Here is a 17,919-nt window from a genome sequence, read left to right as displayed (position 1 = left end):
CGAACTCAGCTCACTAAAACCTCCGCCTCCCGAGTTCAAGCGATTTTCCTGCCTCAGCCTCCTGAGTAGCTGGGATCAAGTGATTCTCCTGCCCCTCAGCTTCCTGAGTAGCTGGGATTACAGGCACGCAACACCACGCCAGTCTAATTCTTCTTTTTTTTTTGTATTTTAGTAGAAACAGGGTTTCACCATGTTGCCCAGGCTGGTCTCGAACTCCTGAGCTCAGGCGAATCGCCTGCCTAGGCCTCCCCAACTGCTGGATTTATAGGCGTGAGCCACTGCACCTGGCCTGTTTACCTACCTTCTTAATTGTCTATGCCTTAGTCATAACTGTAGCCCACTGCCCAGCATAGCACTTATCACATGCAGACAAATATTTGTCAAAAAAAGGACCAAAATCCCTAAACACTCTACCTCAGCCCAACTGGTCCCCCAAGCACCCTCCTTTGCCTGTGTGAGTTCTCAGTCCCAAATGTCTCCCCTCCTACTTCCTGCACCTAACTGGACCCTCCCAGGTCATTTTCAGACCCCTGGGCTGTGAACTCCAGGAAGCTGACAGAGAAAATCTCCAGGCCCCATCATGCAGGGCCTGGTGCATAGTAGGCCCAAAAAGAAATAAACTCAAGACTAAATGAGCCAGCATATGCTCACCAATAGGTTTCCGGGATTGGGAGAAAATTCTAGAGACTACCAGAGGCCCTCCCGCTGGACCATTGCAGGGAAGCCTCCCAGCTGATGAATCTCTGACTTCATCATCACAAGATGGGCCTCCAGGGTAAACTGTGACTCAAGGTCACAGTCCACAACTGAGTCACTGTGTTTTATGGTCCCTGTGAAAATGCAGACCAAAGCTCATTTCCTGGGGAAAAGAGGAGAGGGAGGAAGCCTGATACAGGACTTAGATTCGCCATGTGGACTCGAGGTCCTGAGGGGAACCCTGAAAGGAACAAGGGAGATGGGGAGAAACAGAGAGCACTGGCCAAGGAGTTACAAAGATGAACTCCAGCCCCAGCTCTGCCTCTGGAGGCCACAGGACCATACACAAGACACTTCCCCACACTGGGCCTGTCTCCTCAACTGCAGAAAAACTTCTAAGGCTATGGATGTTTGTCTTTCCCATCAGCTCTTCGGGAGAGCATAGAAAAAAAAAACCTGGCAGCAAATAATAATAAAATAATAATAAGTCGGGTGCGGTGGCTCACGCCTGTCATCTCAGCACTTTGGGAAACCAAGGCTGGAGGAAAACTTGAGGTCAGGTGTTTGAGACCAGCCTGGCCAACATGGCAAAACCTATCTCTACTAAAAATACAAAAATTAGCCTGGTGTGGTGGTGCACGCCTGTAGTCCCACCTACTCAGGAGGCTGAGGCACAAGAATCACTTGAACCCGGGAGGCAGAGGCTGCAGTGAATCGAGATTGTGCCACTGCACTCCAGCCTGGGCGGCAGAGCGAGACTCCATCTCAAATAATAATAATAATAATAGCTGCTATGATTTATGAAGCCATTTCTCGGTGTCAGGCACTGTGCTAAGAGCTTTGTAAGCATCATCTCATTTGGGCTCTGTCCTCCCACCGGGCTACACGTAAGACGAGTGGAAAGTTCAGCAGACACTTAAGAGCATGGACTGCAGACCCAGAACTTGGAAGAGACATTTAATGGCTCTGAGCCTCAGTTTGCCCATCTGTGAAGTAGAAATAATAGCAGTATCTACACGACATGTAACGATAGTAAGTGTTAGGCTTTGTTATTGCTATCACTATCCACTTTATAGAGGAGGAAAAGTGAGGCCCCGAGTGGTAAACTCACTTGCTCAAGGCCTCTAGCAAGTGGCAGGATCTGTAGTTCAGCAACCGTGGGCAGGGCTATGCAAATCAGCAGGGCATTGGCCTGGCAGGTCCCAGGCACCCTCTGCAAGACAGCAGCAACACAGCAGCTGATGGCCAACCCCAGGCTGAGCAAATATCACATTCTCAGCTCCAGGAGGAGTCCCAGGGCTCAGGGTCTCTCGTTTCCTCATGTAGCTAATGCACGGAGTGCTGCAGGCCCAGGGGAGAGAGGAGCTGGCAGGGGCTGGCAGGGGTTCGCCATAGGCCAAAAGCACAGGCCCATGGCGGGAAGGGCCTGGGGCCAAGGCTGGAGCGAGATAGGCCCCGTTTCCATTCCAGCTCCCCAAGCTGCTGTGTGGTCTTGGGCAAGGGGCTGAACCACTCTGAGCCTCACTTTCCTGCTCTGCAAAATAGGATTCATGGTCTCTAATATGAGGCTGAAGTAGGAATTGGCAAGGCCTGAGAGGCTCAAAAAATGAAGATGAACATGAGCTTAAATGGGAGAATAACAGCACAAAGTCATTCATCAAAGCAGTGATGGGAATCATAGCAGACACAGTGAATCCCTTCAAACACCTCATGAGACACAAAATGCATGTATGACCAATTTCCAGAGGAGCAGGGACAGCCACCAGGGGCTCAGGACCCCAGCCCTCCTCTGCTGGGTCACCCTGGTTAAGTCAGGTCCTCTCTCCTGGCTTCACTTTCCCCTTTTATAAAAAGAGAATTGGACAGGTGAGAAAATAAGGAGAGGAGAGGAAGGGGAGGAGGAGGAGGAGAAAGGGAAGGGAAAGTAGAAGAGATGGAAAGGATCAGGAAAGGAGGAAGGGAAGAGGGAGAAAGAAGGAAAAACTGCCACTGCAGTTGAGACATTATTTACTATGTGCTGGGTGATCTCATTTACTACTCACAAAAATACTCTTGAGGTCATAGAGAACTATCCTTATCTTACAGAAGAAAAAACTGATATTTAGTGAGGTCCATGAAGTCACTTGCCCAAGGTCACACAGTGGCAGAGGTGGAACTTAAAGCCACTTCTTTCAGCCTCCAGAGCCCAATACTAAAAGGTCCCTCTGGGATGGGCTGTTGGAGGCACCAGAATAGGAGCTGAACACCACCTCCTCCTTGTGGCCACTCCCCAGAATTGCAGGTATGAGTCCCAAAAGCAGGGAAATGAGGTCTGAGGCCCCAGCATTCTCTGGTTCATGCTAAGTCCCTCCACCCACCTACCTCTGAAGGAGAGGAAATCAAGCAGGCAAGAGTGGGGCAGGGACCTCAGAGGCCAGAAGGAAAGAGTCAAGGCAAGCTGCCCGAGGACTCCAAGGACAAAAGCTCTTCAATGACAGAGAGTGAAAGAGGAGGAGCCGGACAGCCAAGGAGGATGCCAGCAAGCAGAGACTCTAAAAAGACAGGTTTAAAATGCTTCTCTTCCCATCACCTTTGTCTTCACACACACACACATACACACACACACACACAAAAGTTCAAGTACAATCAGATAAGCTAAGTCAGAGCTATCTGAGAGGGACTGGAGAAATGGCTGAGAAAGAAGTCAATGGAAGGGAATGTTTATCAAAAAATCCAGGCAGGTTTCAAATGTGTGTCAATCTTTGGCTGGGATCTGGACCCTCGAGGAAAATTCCTGGGCCGCTCAGTAAACACCTAGCTGGGATCTGAGTTCCTCCCCGGCCCGTCTCCCCCAGCCCCACAGTCGGGCTCACGTTGTGGCTGTTCTGCATCACTCCTAGCACGAACCATGCCAGGGTATCTTCTTCACCCCCATTTTACAGAAATGGAAACTGAGGCTCAGGAAAGCAAAGTTTCTTGCCTGTGGCCATAAAACTGGAAGAGATGGACTCTCAATGGAGCTTCAGTGCAAAATCACATGTCTCCAAAACGTGAGACCAGGCCCAGGTCTCCCTGAAGCTTATGGAGCTGAGCAACCAAAGAGGCCTTTGTGGGCAGAAGTGTCGCTGCCTTAGGAGCCCTGTCTTCGATGCCCCTGTATAGGACCTGGACCAGAAAGGGGCTTCATGAGCAAGTGCAAAACTCCAAACAGTATGGAACTAAAGTCCGAAAAGAAACTCATTGGAGGTGGCAAAGCCCTGGAACCCATGTGGGCACACTGAGGCTCTGGAGGGGGCAGCTGCCCCTGGGGCCTGCTCAGTGTGTACTCACCTCCTTTCACAAGTAAGGAAACAGGATGAGGGGGAAGAGGGCACAAGGACACAGAGATAAGCAAGAGCCAGAGGGAGACTTGAAAACAAGGACAGTCGTACCAGTAACAGCAAGAGTAATAATTATGTGACCATGATGCTTATTGTTTGCTGTGTACCCAGAAGCATGCTAAGCACTTCATGCATTCTCTCATCTGAGCCCCACATCAGCCCTGTAAAGTAGATACTATTATTATCCCCATTCTACAGATGAGGAAACTGAAGCCAGAGGCCAGCCCAAGGTCACAAGTGAATGTATGCAGATCTGGGACTTGAACCCAGGCAATCTGGCTCTGGAACCAGCTTTCTGCTGCCTCCTGTTATCACCATGACTGTCAGTTCCTAAGTGTGTTATGATGTGCTGGGCCCCACACACACTTTTATTCCATCCTCGCAACACAGCTAGAGAAATAGGAATCAAGATCCTGTTTTCCAGGTAAAGAAACTGAAGTGCAGAGAAATTAAGTAAATTGCTCAAAATCTCAAAGAGGTTCACAGGAGACCGTGCTGGGATTTGAACCCAGGACTTTCCAACACCAGTCTATGTTCCCTTAACCACTCCACACCAGGTAGTGCTGGGCTGGAAACTCAAGAGGAAGGTTTCCCCAGCAGAGCCACCAAACACCCTCCACATCAAGAACCACGACACAGCTAGTCAGGTGACACCAGATTCCTGGACAGTTGCCTGCTACCCTCAACCCCGTCAGGGCCCTGGGCCGTCCAGATGCTCCAACAACCACATTCACAGCAGTGTCCAGCAACCAGCACCCCTGTACAATCCTCTCCAGCCATGTGGCATCACTCACCACAAAGGGCCCACTCCTCCTGTCCTTGCAGAAGCTGTGGCTTCTCCGGGGAACCGAGGCCACAGGGGACACCTGCTGGAGCGGTCGCTCCTTCTCCTGGGGGGCATCCTCCTTCTCCAGGTCCCGTGGCAGCACCTGAGACGCAGAGCACAAGAAAAGGACTTTACTGGGAGCCTTCTCATTTACAGGAAAAAATATATTATGCCAAGAGTCCATTCTGTATCAAAAAGGGCAAAGAAGAAAATTAAACCCCCAGAAATCCCCCACCTTAATGATCACAGGTAACATGTAGGACGGTAGCTCTGGGTTCAAGTGGCCCAGCCTCAGCCATTTAATAACTGTGTGACCTCAGGTGGGTACCTCAACCTCTCTGAGCCTCAACTATCTGGGAAAGGAACCCCATGATAACAGCACCCAGCTTCGAAAGGGGCTAAGGAACAGCACATGGAATGTACATGATGCAGTATAGCCACCAGGGGGCAGACGTGCACAAGTCCTGGGCACCTGGCTTGGCTTACCCTAGCCTCCTCCATCCCTGGCACCTGGGGAGCCCTCCATAAATGCTGGCTGGCCTCATTACTGCCAGTGGTCATTCTTGGTGACCTTATTTTAATCATCTCTTTATGCACCCAAACACACATGCACAGACACAGAGAAACGGTGCGTGAACAGCACAGCACCTCCAGTACATCTACTTGGAATCCTGCTGTTTTTTTCCACTTAGTTATATATAGGGGAAACATTCACAGGCCAGGACTCCCGGATGCATATTTTATACGCTTCACACTCTCCCTGCGTGGACAAGGAAACAAAGGCCCAGAGATGGGAGGGACCTGCTTAAGAACACACAACACCAGGAAGAGGAAGACTGGATTTCTAATCCCTTCCCTCACAGCCTCTTTTCTGGATGCCTTCAGAGACCCTCTGGTTTTCCTCCTAACCCCTGGCTCTTTTTGATCAGTGTCCCCACATGTCCCAGGCCAGCCGCAGAGCCTTTTCTCCTTTTGCTACATCATTCCCTCTGGGATCTCTCTTCACGCCCCCCATGGCTTTAAATAAATCCCATCTACACCCAGATGCCTGCCAATTCTGTTTCTCAGTGTTGGAACTCCAACTCGGAGATCCCACTGCTCACTCAACATCTCTTGGAAGCTCACACTCATCTCAGATCCACGTGCTCAAAACATGCCTCTTGATTCCATCTCTCCATAGTTGCTCCTCCCCCACCTTGCCCACCCATCCCCCAGCTAGTGAGGCCAAGACCCTCGGGTTGCCCTCCATTCTCTTCCCCATTCTCTCCCACTTTTCTCCACCCCATCAGCAAAGCTGAGACTCTACCTGCAAAACATGCTGCAAATCTGACATCCTATATACCAAAATCAACTTGAAATAGATCAAAGACCTAAATGTAAGAGCTAAAGCTAGAAAACTCTTAGAAGAAAATATAGGTGTAAATCTTCAAGACCTAGGCTTAGGCAGTGGTTTCTTAAATATGATACCAAAAGCATAAACAACAGAAGAACAATACATAAAATGGACTTCTTCAAAATTAAAAACTTTTGTGCTTTAAAGGGTACCATTAAGAAAGGGAAGGCCAGGCGCAGTAGCTCACGTCTGTAATCCCAGCACTTTGGGAGGCCGACACAGGTGGATCACCTGAGGTCAGGAGTTTGAGACCAGCCTGGCCAACATGGCGAAACCCCGTCTCTACTAAAAATACAAAAATTAGCCAGGCGTGGTGGCGGGTGCCTGTAATCCCAGCTACTTGGAAGGCTGAGGCAGGAGAATTGCTTGAACCCGGGAGGTGGAGATAGCAGTGAGCTGAGATGACATCACTGCACTCCAGCCTGGGCAATAGAGTGAGACTCCATCCATCTCAAAAAAAAGGAAAAGAGGCCGGGCACGGTGGTGGTGGCGGCTCACACCTGTAATCCTAGCACTTTGGGAGGCCAAGGCAGGTTGATTACTTGAGGTTAGGAGTTCAAGACCAGCCTGGGCAACACAGCGAAACCCCATTTCTACTAAAAATATAAAAATCAGCTGGGCAAGGTGGCACATGCCTGTAATCCTTGCAACTCAGGAGGCTGAGGCAGGCAAATTGCTTGAATCCAGGAGGTGGAGGTTGCAGTGAGCCGAGATCATGCCACTGCACTCCAGCCTGGGTGACAGAGCGAGACTCTGTCTCAAAAAAAAGAAAAAGAAAAGAAAAGAAAAAAAATTAGCCAGGTGTGGTGGCATGTGCTTGTAGTCCCAGCTGCTTGGGAGGCTGAGGTGGGAGGACTGCTCGAGCCCAGGAGGTTGAGGTCGCAGTGAGCCATGATCTCGCTACTACACTCCAGCCTGGGTGACAGAGTGAGACCCTGGCTCAAAAAAAAAAAAAAAACTCTCAAGACACATTATATGAAAAACAGCAAGGTGGAAAATCTGTGGGTTCAGCAGAGATCCTCAACCCAACATTCCCCTGGGGAGCTTTCATAACTAACAAAGGCAGGTCCTACCCCAGAGATTCTGACCTAACTGGCCTGGAGAGAGGCCCAGTCATTGATATCTTTTAGGATTCCCTGTGTTACTCCCATAGGCAACCAAAGTTTCAACCACTTAGAGAAAATGCTCTTTATTATGGAAAAGTGAAGCAAAAATAAAAATATGTATTTCTGTGTGCTTGTATTTTCATAAAGAAGGCTCAAAAGAAAAAGAAGGAATAAAAGTGATTACCAGGTGGAAGAAATGTAAGCATGGCAGGTATCAGGGGAATTTTTTTTAAGTATTTTTGGAGTGGAGCCATGTGAAATCATCTCTCTCTTAAAACTAAAATAAATAATTTAAATAAATGAAATACTGTTGGGTCTGGGAAACAGTTTCTATAAATGTTTGTTAAGTGAAGAACAGAGAAAAAGAGAGGAAGGGATGGAGAGAGGAAGGGATCACTTTAATTACGATCACACCCTTTTGGGCTGTAAATCAAGAAACCCTCACCCAAGGAAGCAACCTTGTTTCTTTTTCTTCTTCTTTTTTTTTTTTTTCTTGAGACAGAGTCTCGCTCTGTTGCCCAAGCTGGAGTGCAGTGGCATGATCTCGGCTCACTACAATCTCCACTTCCTGGGTTCAAGCAATTCTCCTGCCTCAGCCTCCTGAGTAGCTGGGACTACAGGCGCCCGCCACCACGCCCAGCTAATTTTTATATTTTTAGTAGAGATGGAGTTTCACCATGTTGGCCAGGCTGGTCTCGAACTCCTGACCTCCAGTGATCTGCCAGCCTCCGCCTCCCAAAGTGTTGGGATTACAGATGTGAGCCACTGCACCCAGCGCAACCCTGTTTCTAACACACACAAAAATTCAAATCCACCCAAATACCCATCAATGAGGGTCTAGGTGAAAACAGATTGGGCTCAGTCACATAATACAATACTTAGCAACCATTAAAAAGAGGAAGGGGGAGCATCTCTGCCCAGCCGCCCCGTCTGGGAAGTGAGGAGCGCCTCTGCCCGGCCGCCCCATCTGGGAAGGGAGGAGCACCTCTGCCCGGCCGACCCGTCTGGGAGGTGTACCCAACAGCTCCGAAGAGACAGCGACCATCGAGAACGGGCCATGATGACGATGGCGGTTTTGTCAAAAAGAAAAGGGGGAAATGTGGGGAAAAGAAAGAGAGATCAGATTGTAACTGTGTCTGTGTAGAAAGAAGTAGACATAGGAGACTCCATTTTGTTCTGTACTAAGAAAAATTCTTCTGCCTTGGGATGCTGTTAATCTATAACCTTATCCCCAACCCCGTGCTCTCTGAAACATGTGCTGTGTCAACTCAGGGTTAAATGGATTAAGGGCGGTGCAAGATGTGCTTTGTTAAACAGATGCTTGAAGGCAGCATGCTCGTTAAGAGTCATCACCACTCCCTAATCCCAAGTACCCAGGGACACAAATACTGCAGAAGGCCGTGGGGACCTCTGCCTAGGAAAACCAGAGACCTTTGTTCACGTGTTTATCTGCTGACCTTCTCTCCACTATTATCCTATGACCCTGCCACATCCCCCTCTCGGAGAAACACCCAAGAATAATGATGAATAAATACTAAAAAAAAAAAAAAGAGGAAGGGGAGGCTGGGTGCAGTGGCTCACACCTATAATCCTAGCAGTTTGGGAGGCCAAGACGGGTAGATTGCTTGAGGCCAGGAGTTCAAAACCAGCCTGGTCAACACGTGAAACCCCATCTCTACTAAAAATACAAAAAATTAGCCAGGCATGGTGGTACGCACCTGTAGTCCTAGCTACTCAGGAGGCTGAGGCAGGAGAATCACTTGAACCCAGGAGGCGGGGGTTGCAGTGAGCCAAGATCGTGCCACTGCACTCCAGCCTGGGCCACAAGAGCAAAACTCCATCTCAAAAAACAAAAGTAAGCCACAAGATTTTCTGTAGACTGTTGTAGTTTTCCATAGAAAGCTTATGTATTTACCCATATCTAAGTCTATGCAGTTACCTATATCTATGTCTATGTCTAGACCAGGGTTCCTCAACCTACAAACTGCAAACACGGGGCTGGAGCATTCTTTGCAGTGGGGGCTGTCTTGTGCCTTGTAGGATGTTGGGCAGCATGCTTGGCGTCTACCCACGAGACGCTAATAGCAACCTCTTCCCGGGGTGTGACAACAACAAAATATGTCTCCAGACACTGCCAAATGTGCCCCAGGGGCAAAATTGCCCACAGTTAAAAACCACTAATGGGCCTAGAGGAGTGTTCCCCAGTTTATGCACCACACTCAATATTTAAAGGAGATTTTCTCTCTACACCATTTTTCTGTAGTATTTCAATTTTTTTTTTTTTTTTTTTTTTTGAGACGGAGTCTCTGTCTGTCGCCCAGGCTGGAGTGCAATGGCGTGATCTTGGCTCACTGAAAGCTCCGCCTCCCGGGTTCACACCATTCTCCTGCCTCAGCCTCCCGAGTAGCTGGGACTACAGGTGCCCGCCACCACGCCCGGCTAATTTTTTTGTATTTTTAGTAGAGATGGGGTTTCACCGTGTTAGCCAGGATGGTCTCGATCTCCTGACCTCGTGATCCACCCGCCTCGGCCTCCCAAAGTGCTGGGATTACAGGCATGAGCCACCGCACCCAGCCAATATTTCAAATTTTACGTAAGCATTCACTGCTATTGCAATATGAAAAGCATGACAATTATGCATATATATATGATGATAAGTGACTGTCAATATAGGAAAGTCTGAAAGGACATAAACAACTGTAATGGTGGCTGCCTCTGGGGGAACACTCACCTTTTATTTTCTATACCCCTGTAAGGTTTGAAATTTTAACAACCAACATTTTTTCCTTCTGTATTGGTGTGTTTTTATTTTTTTTTTTAAGATCAAAGAACCAAAGATCTTTTGGCAGGAGACAAGAGAGAAATGGGAAGCTGGTCCAAGGCTTCCCAATCCCGTGGTGAGAAAACAGATCCCCTGACAACCAGCACTGCTGGGGCCTGCGTGCTCCGGGCAGGCATCCAAGGCTGGGCTGCGGGACAGAGCTGAGCCCAGGATCCCCCCTCCACAACATCCCGACTCCCCCACCACCGGCGGGCCCTGAGCAAGGTGCTGGCAAACAGATAAGTGTCGCATTTCCTCGGCCTCTTCCTTCTTCCACTGTTACCACACTATCAGCCTGTGGGTAGGGACAGGTGAAACCCTTCTCAGGAAGCACACGGGGATGGCCCAAATTCGGTGCTTTATTTCAATTCAGTCTAATAACAGTGCTTGAGGCAGGAATCCTGTTAACTGTGGCATGGCAACCGAGGCCAGGAGAGGCCAAGAGGCTGCTTTACACACAGCAGCCAAGTAGCAGCGTGGAGATTCAGATGCCAAGTCTGTGTGATCTTGAACATGGTGGTTGGAGAGCTTGGCCTCTTGGGAACAGACATGGGTTCAAAGCCTGACTCCACCACTTACCCACTCTTAACTGGAGGCAAATCCTCACCGCATGATCGTTACTGACTGTATCCTAGTGTTTCCTTTCTGCAGCATCCACTTCCAGACTGGCCACCTAGTCCCTTTTACAGACGAGAAAACTCAGGTGCAGGGAGGTGAGAGGTTTTGCCCTGCATCACTCAGCTGCAAGTGGCAAAGGAGGAATCTGCAGCCTGATTTGCTGACGCCACATCACACAGGGCGGTGCTAAGTCCATTTCCACATGTCCCCCACAACATCCTATGCTCTTCCCACCTCCAAACCTTTGTCCATGCTGTGCCCTGCTGAGAATGCCCTCACCTCCTCTCATCAGCCCACCCAAAAGCATGGCCATCCCTCAAGCTTGGGCTGAGACCACCAACTCCTCCAGGACACCTTGGGCCACCTCTCCAGTGCCTCCCTCTGCACCCCATCACTCCCCAGTCTTGGATTACAATGGCCCATCTCCCCACAGAGATCAGAAGCTTCCAAAGGGTGGTCCTTGTGCCTCAGACTTCTTCCCCACCTTCATGGTTCTTCACCAGAATGCTCTCCTAGAATACGGCCCACTTGGGTCATAGGCCAGATTTGGGTTCAAATACCAGTTTTGTCACTTACTGCTGTGTGACCTGGGACAAGTTATTTCACCTCTCTGAGCCTCTGTTTTTTTCCCCCCATCTGTACAGGAAGATGATCACACAGCAGTAGGTAGTGTCAGCATTCTACCCAACACTCAAGTATATGCCAAAGATCAAGAGAAGGGGCCCTCTGCCAACACCCTAGAGCCTCACTGATAGGTATTTGGGTAGATTTGAATTTGTTGTGTGTGTGTTAGAAACAAAGTGGCTTATTTGGGTGAGGGTTTCTTCACAGCTGTTCTGCTTATGTACCCCCAAAAGGGTGTGCTTGTAATTAAAGTGATCCCTTCCTCCTTTCCTCCCCACCCCCCACCCTGCCATCCGTTCTTCTCTTTCTCTCTGTTCTTCACTGAACAAAGGAAGCCAGATTTTCTTTCTTCTGCTGAGCACGGTGCCAGCCGGGATGAAAAAGTGAATGTTCATGACCCCACAAACAGCCTCAGGCAAGGACAGACGGATTGAAAAATACATACTCCAGGTCCCTTGACCCCTGGACATGACAACTTCAGAGGTGTTCCATGCTGCCTCCCAGGGGTCCCTAGTGAGATGCGCCTCAGTGGCCCACCACGGCCCCTGTAGCACCTGCCTCACTTCTCTCCCCTACTGGTTCTTCCTGGGATCACCCCCTTAAAAAGCGCTTACAGGCCGGGTGCGGTGGCTCACACCTGTAATCCCAGCACTTTGGGAGGTCAAGGCGGGCGGATCACGAGGTCAGGAGTTCAAGACCAGCCTGGCCAAAATAGTGAAACCCCGTCTCTACCAAAAAGAAAATACAAAAAATTAGCCGGGTATGGTGGTGGGCTCCTGTAATCCCAGCTACTTGGGAGGCTGAGGCAGGAGAATCGCTTAAACCCAGGAGGCGAAGGTTGCAGTGAGCCAAGATCGCACCATTGTATTCCAGCCCAGGTGACAGTGTGAGGTTCCGTCTCAAAAAAAAAAAAAAACAAGGGTCTGCTGGAACCCAAAACCATGATGATCCCTCTTTTGAGGCTCATGTAACATCACTTGTTCACTCATTCAACAAATATTTCTTGAACATTCACAGTATGTCCAGCATGATGCTGGATTCTAGGGACATGATAATGAACAGGATACAACAGGCTATTATACAGCAGGAGCACAATAAAGCTACCATTGATACCTATCATTATCGTCATTGTAGGACAGAAGTGTAAAACAGGTGGCCCGCGCGCTGCATGGGGCTAGCAGACAAGTCTTGTTTGGGCTGAACAGCATTTTTAAAAATAAGTCCTCCTCATTTCCTAATGGGAGGATTACACATAAAAATCTAGATTTTCAGATTTTCCTGATAAATGAGGTTTGCCATCTCAAGGCCAGCATTCCTGCCTGTGAAGAACCAGTTGGGCCAGGCGTGGTGGCACACGCCTGTCATCCCAGCACTTTGGGAGGCGGAGGCGGGAGGATCACTTGAGCCCAGGAGTTTGAGACCAGCCTGGGCAACATGGCAAAACCCTGTCTCTACAAAAAAAAAAAAATTAGCCAAGCATGGTGGCACATGCCTGTCATCCCAGCTATTTGGGAGGCTGAGGCAGGAGGATGGCTTGAGCCCAGGAGATTACAGCTACAGTGAGCCATGATCGTGCCACTGCACTCCAGCCTGGGCAACTAAGCAAGACTCTTTGTTCCAAACAAACAAACAAACAAACAAAAGAACCAGGTGGGACCAAGCAGCAGTTGTCCAGTTCAGATAGGGCATGAGCTCTCCATTTGCCGCAATCCACACCCCACCCTGGAGCCTCATACCTAGCCTGACTCCACTCATTTATGTGCCCATGTGGGCCACACAAAATCTGAATTTCGGCCCCCTAGGCTAGATGTTTAAACCATGTTTGACAAAATTAAAAAGAGTCTTGGTACTTACCTTGTGACTGTCTCCAGTCCCTGACTCCCACCAACAGGGTCCCATTTTGGCCTCTAAATTCTCTCCAGTAAGGCTGGGCCTCCCTTTGGGCTGCTCTCGCCTCCTTTCTCTGGCTTCATGCATGATGGACAGGCCCTCTCGGATGTTGGCAGGGGGCCCCTTCTCTGAGTAGGCCCTCTTGATATCCAGCGGCACCCGTCCACAGTCACGTGGATGGTCACCCCACTGGCCCACACTGCCCTCCTCTCCTCGCCCGGTGGATTTCCTCAGGGTCCCTTTCTTCTGGTCAGTGGGGGGCGATTTGGGTGACATTCCGACCCCACTGCCTGGATCCTCCCAACCAGAGGGCTTTGACTCAGCCAGGTAATTCTGACACTTTGCAATGTAATGTTTACTGGCAAAGGCCTTTCTGTCATCCTCAGCGAACCCCGTTTTTTTCCTGGGATCCGCAGGTATAGGAGAGCCCCCTGGATACTTTTCAGAAGGAACCGAGGGTGGCAGAGCCCAGAAGGGAGGGCTAGATTTGGTGCCCATGGCTGTCTCCGAGGTCTCTGCCAGCCGCTTGCCTAAGCCAGGAGTGAAACTGTGGTTTATTTCAGCAGAGCTGGCCGGTTTCCAGAGACCCCCGGTATCAGGCATCTCCTTCAGGCTCCTCCTTCTCTGCTCCACCCCGCCCGGCTGAACAGGCCTCTCCCGAGGCAACGTACTGGGCTCCGCGGTGGGACTCCTCCTCCTCTCCTGAGCCTCCCCAGGGACTTTCAGCGACAGCTCCTGGTACTCAGCCATCAGGGCGTCAATGTCAAGAACGCTGGATCTGTAGCCATCTCTGATTTTACCTGGGAACGTGTCACTGATCACATCAGTCTTCCTTCTCACAGGAAGATCTTTTGGACGACTCCTCAGAGTAGGGGTGGTTTGGGGAGCTCCACCGCTGGGGGACATCTTGTTTGCACTTTCCTTCCAATCGTTTTGAGGATGAGGGCCATCTTCTGATCCCCGATGACTCCATAAGGCATCCACATCAATGATTCTTCCATTGAAAGGTTCCAGACTCCTGGCCCCAAGAGATGATGGATGGTCTGTTGGCTTCAGAGTTTTTAAAATGCTTGCATTTTCATGCTCTTGTCCCTTCGTCCAGTTTTTACTGCCTGCCATCTCCAATGCCTCTTCGTGACCAAGAGAAACTAAAGTGGATGTTAAAGAATGAGGAGATGAGGGTGGAGTGATTTTTCTAGAATGTTGCAGGAAGCTTTCAGCTCCTGACAGAACCACACCCTTTGCCTTTTGAGTATTGGGAATCTGATAGGTGACCGCAAAAAATGTCGCCTTGGGTTCCACAGGTGACCCTTGCTTCACTGCTGGGGAGGTCTGGTCCCATGAAGCGCCTGGGTTCACCTCCTGGGTCTCCACCCTGTAGTGGGATAGTTGAGGTTTTCTTAAGGCACTGGCTGTGGGGCTCACATAATCTGTTCGTCTGTGCCCCACATGTGGAGAGTCCTCTGGGACGAGAGAACTGAATGTATCAAATTTCACGTTGGGGGGTAAAGTCCGCCGCCGCCATCTGTCCATTCTCTGGTCCGTGGGGCTGGCTTTCCGCATTCTGACTGCAGGCTGTGGCACCTGGGCCGGCCCTGGATCACCCTCCCTGGCGGCTACAATGAAGGGCCCTTTCTGCACAGCAAATGCATCTGGATGTGTTCGTGCTTGGGAGTCAGAAGGCCCATTTGTAGCCCTGGAAGGAGGATCGAGGGGGCATCCCCGGGGTGGGCCCCTTGCTCCCACTCCTGGCTTGTTTCTGGCCCCCTCTGGCCCCTCATGCTGGCTTTCCCAGACGGCAGCCTTGATAGCCCTGACGGAGGTGGCCCCGGGAGCACAGTGCTCTTCGCTGACCGCCACGGTGGCTTTGTGGGAGCTCACCACTGCCCCGCCTGTCCATTTGGGCGACGGGCAATTGCCTCCAAACTTCAACCCACTAGGCTCAGGCATGCCTCGAGCTTCCCAAATCAAACTGGCCCTTTGGACAGACCCCGCCTGACCTTCCAAACCACACTCCAGGTCAGCAGGAGTGACCTCCTGGGACAGCTGCCTGTCCTTCAGTGACAGCCAAGATCTGCGGCTGTGGAGCGTGACCGCTTTCTTCTCCGGTGCCGGTGAGATGGCCTCGCTGTGCACACGCTTTCCCACTGCATGCACAATGTCATATCTGGGCTCAATTCTCTGCGATGTGGGAGGATTTTCCAAGTGTTTGAGGAAGGTGTTATTATTGCGGTTTTCAGCCAAAGGGTATTTGTCCCGGAGAGGCATGTGATACGGTCTCAGTTCACCGTTCAAAAGGGTGGTTGGTCCCAATTTCTCCGTCTCGGGATTGTCAAACCCTCTGGAGTTCTCTTTCTTCAGTTTTGTCATGTCTGGTGGGTCCCTGCCCAGCCAAGAGCCCATCTCAGGCCTCGGCCTGGGTTCTGAGACACGGGCATCGGCCGTGTCACCAGGCGGTGTGGTGGAGAGACAACGTCCTGACTGGTCAGCCACTGTGTGTCTCTCCACGTGGTGTTCAAACACTGTGGCCCACACAGTCTGGAAGCTCCGGTCATCCTCTGGACTGACATCAGAAGGGCACGGGGCCTCCACTGAGCTTCCACCGTGACAGCTGTCAGAGTCTTGGTTAGAGCTATCCTTCTGCTCCGTCTGCCTGGACTTCTCCCGGAGTGTCCCAGGCTTCCAGGGGCTTCTCAGGATGCATGCTCCATCCAAACCGTGCCCCTCCTTTTGCTGGAAAGAAACAAAGAGAAAGAAACACCTCAGTGTTTAAGGATTTGAGATGGAAAGGAAAAAGTGGAGTAATTGAAACGGCCGCTTGTATAATTAAAACAATGAAATACCATAAAATTGAAAAGAATGAACACACCCAATGTGGGTGAGGATGTGGGGAAATGGACACTCAGATACTGTTGGAGAGAACATAAATGAACCCGACTTTGGGCAAAGCAATGTATCTATCCTGATGTTAAAATACTCATTTCCTTTTATCCGGCCAAGCTCCTCCCAGGACTTTGTCCACATGCACAAGTCTACACAAACAAGAAAGTTGAGACAGCACCGTTGGTGCAAGCAAAAGAACACAGAAACAACCTGAATGCTCACTGGAAAGGCATTGGCTAAATTTCGATTATCTCCAAACGATGGACTACTGCACAGGCATTTGTTACCATAGAAAGAGGCAGATCCAGCCAGGCGCAGTGGCTCACGCCTGTAATCTCAGCACTTTGGGAGGCTGAGATGGGAGGATCGCTTAAGTCCGAGAGTCCGAGACCAGCCTGGGCAAAATAGTGAGACCTCATCTATGCAAAAAAAAAAAAAAAAATCTTTTAAAAGGAATTAAAGGCCAGGTGCGGTGGCTCAAACCTGTAATCCTAGCACTTTGGGAGGCCAAAGCAGGCGGATCACCTGAGCTCAGGAATTCAAGACCAGCCTGGTCAACATGGTGAAACCCCGTCTCTACTAAAAATACTAGCTGGGTGTGGTGGCACACGGCTGTAATCCCAGCTACTCAGGAGGCTGAGGCAAGAGAATTGCTTGAACCTGGAGGGCGGAGATCGCAGTGAGCCGAGGTGGTGCCACTGCACTCCAGCCTGGGCGACAGAACGAGTCTCTGTCTAAAAAAATAAATAAAAGGAATTAAATACTGATTCATGCTACATCGTGGATGAATTTTGAAAATACTATGCTAAGCGAAAGAAGCCAGTCAAAAAGCTACGTAAGACTCCATTTATATACAGCATATATATAAATATAAATATAAATATAAATATATATACACATCATAGGGAAATCCATAGAGACAGAAAGTGGATTAGTGGATGCCTGGGAATGGAAGATGAGGACACAAGGTTTCCATTTGAGATGATAGAAGATTCTGGAACTAGATAGTGGTGATACTTGCATAATACTGAAAACGTCCTTAATGCCACCCAGTTGTGCACTTTAAAATGGTTACAATAAGGGCAGGGGCACAGTTTGCTAACCCCTACTGTAGATGATGGAATGCCATTGAAGTGCTCTAAAAACACTGACTGTAAACCTTTGTTTAAATACATATACACACACACATATATACACACATATATATACATATATACATATACACATATATACACATATATATATTTTTGCGATATACACATATATATATATTTTTGTGATGGAGTCTCGCTCTTTTGCCCAGGCTGGAGTGCAATGGCCCGATCTCGGCTCACTGCAACCTCCGCCTTCCGGATTCAAGCGATTTTTCTGCCTCAGCCTCCCGAGTAGCTGAGAGTGCAGGCATGCGCCACCACACCCAGAGAATTTTTGTGTTTTTAGTAGTGACGGCGTTTCACCATGTTGGCCAGGCTGGTCTTGAACTGCTGACTTCAAGTGATCCACCTGCCTCAGCCTCCCAAAGTGTTGGGATTACAAACACAAGCCACTGCACCTGGGCTGTTTATATTTTAATATGTAAATTTTACATAAACAATATATGAATCCATTCTGATTGTAAAGGAATCCAAACAATACAAAGTTCAAAGCTTTTTTTTTTTTTTTTTTGAGGTGGAGTTTCGCTCTTGTCACCCAGGCTGGAGTGC

General features: G+C 49.6%; 1 protein-coding gene across 5 annotated transcripts in view; it reads right to left on the bottom strand.

Moving 5' to 3' along the window:
* Positions 1-17,919, bottom strand: part of KIAA1671 (KIAA1671 ortholog) — a 242,847-nt gene that overhangs the window by 140,580 nt on the left and 84,348 nt on the right. For all 5 annotated transcript variants that reach the window (XM_054469004.2, XM_054469003.2, XM_063662918.1 and 2 more), the window contains 2 exons: positions 13,298-16,066; positions 4,850-4,984 (listed from right to left, as the gene is read on the bottom strand). In XM_054469004.2, coding sequence (XP_054324979.2) covers positions 4,850-4,984; positions 13,298-16,066 — 2,904 coding nt within the window. The remainder of the gene's footprint in view (positions 1-4,849; positions 4,985-13,297; positions 16,067-17,919) is intronic.

The sequence above is a fragment of the Pongo pygmaeus genome, chromosome 23 (genome assembly GCF_028885625.2).
Source record: "Pongo pygmaeus isolate AG05252 chromosome 23, NHGRI_mPonPyg2-v2.0_pri, whole genome shotgun sequence".
Classification (NCBI taxonomy): domain Eukaryota; kingdom Metazoa; phylum Chordata; class Mammalia; order Primates; family Hominidae; genus Pongo; species Pongo pygmaeus.
The sequence above is the reverse complement of the archived record's forward strand: the minus strand, read 5'-3'. Positions and strand labels throughout refer to the sequence as shown.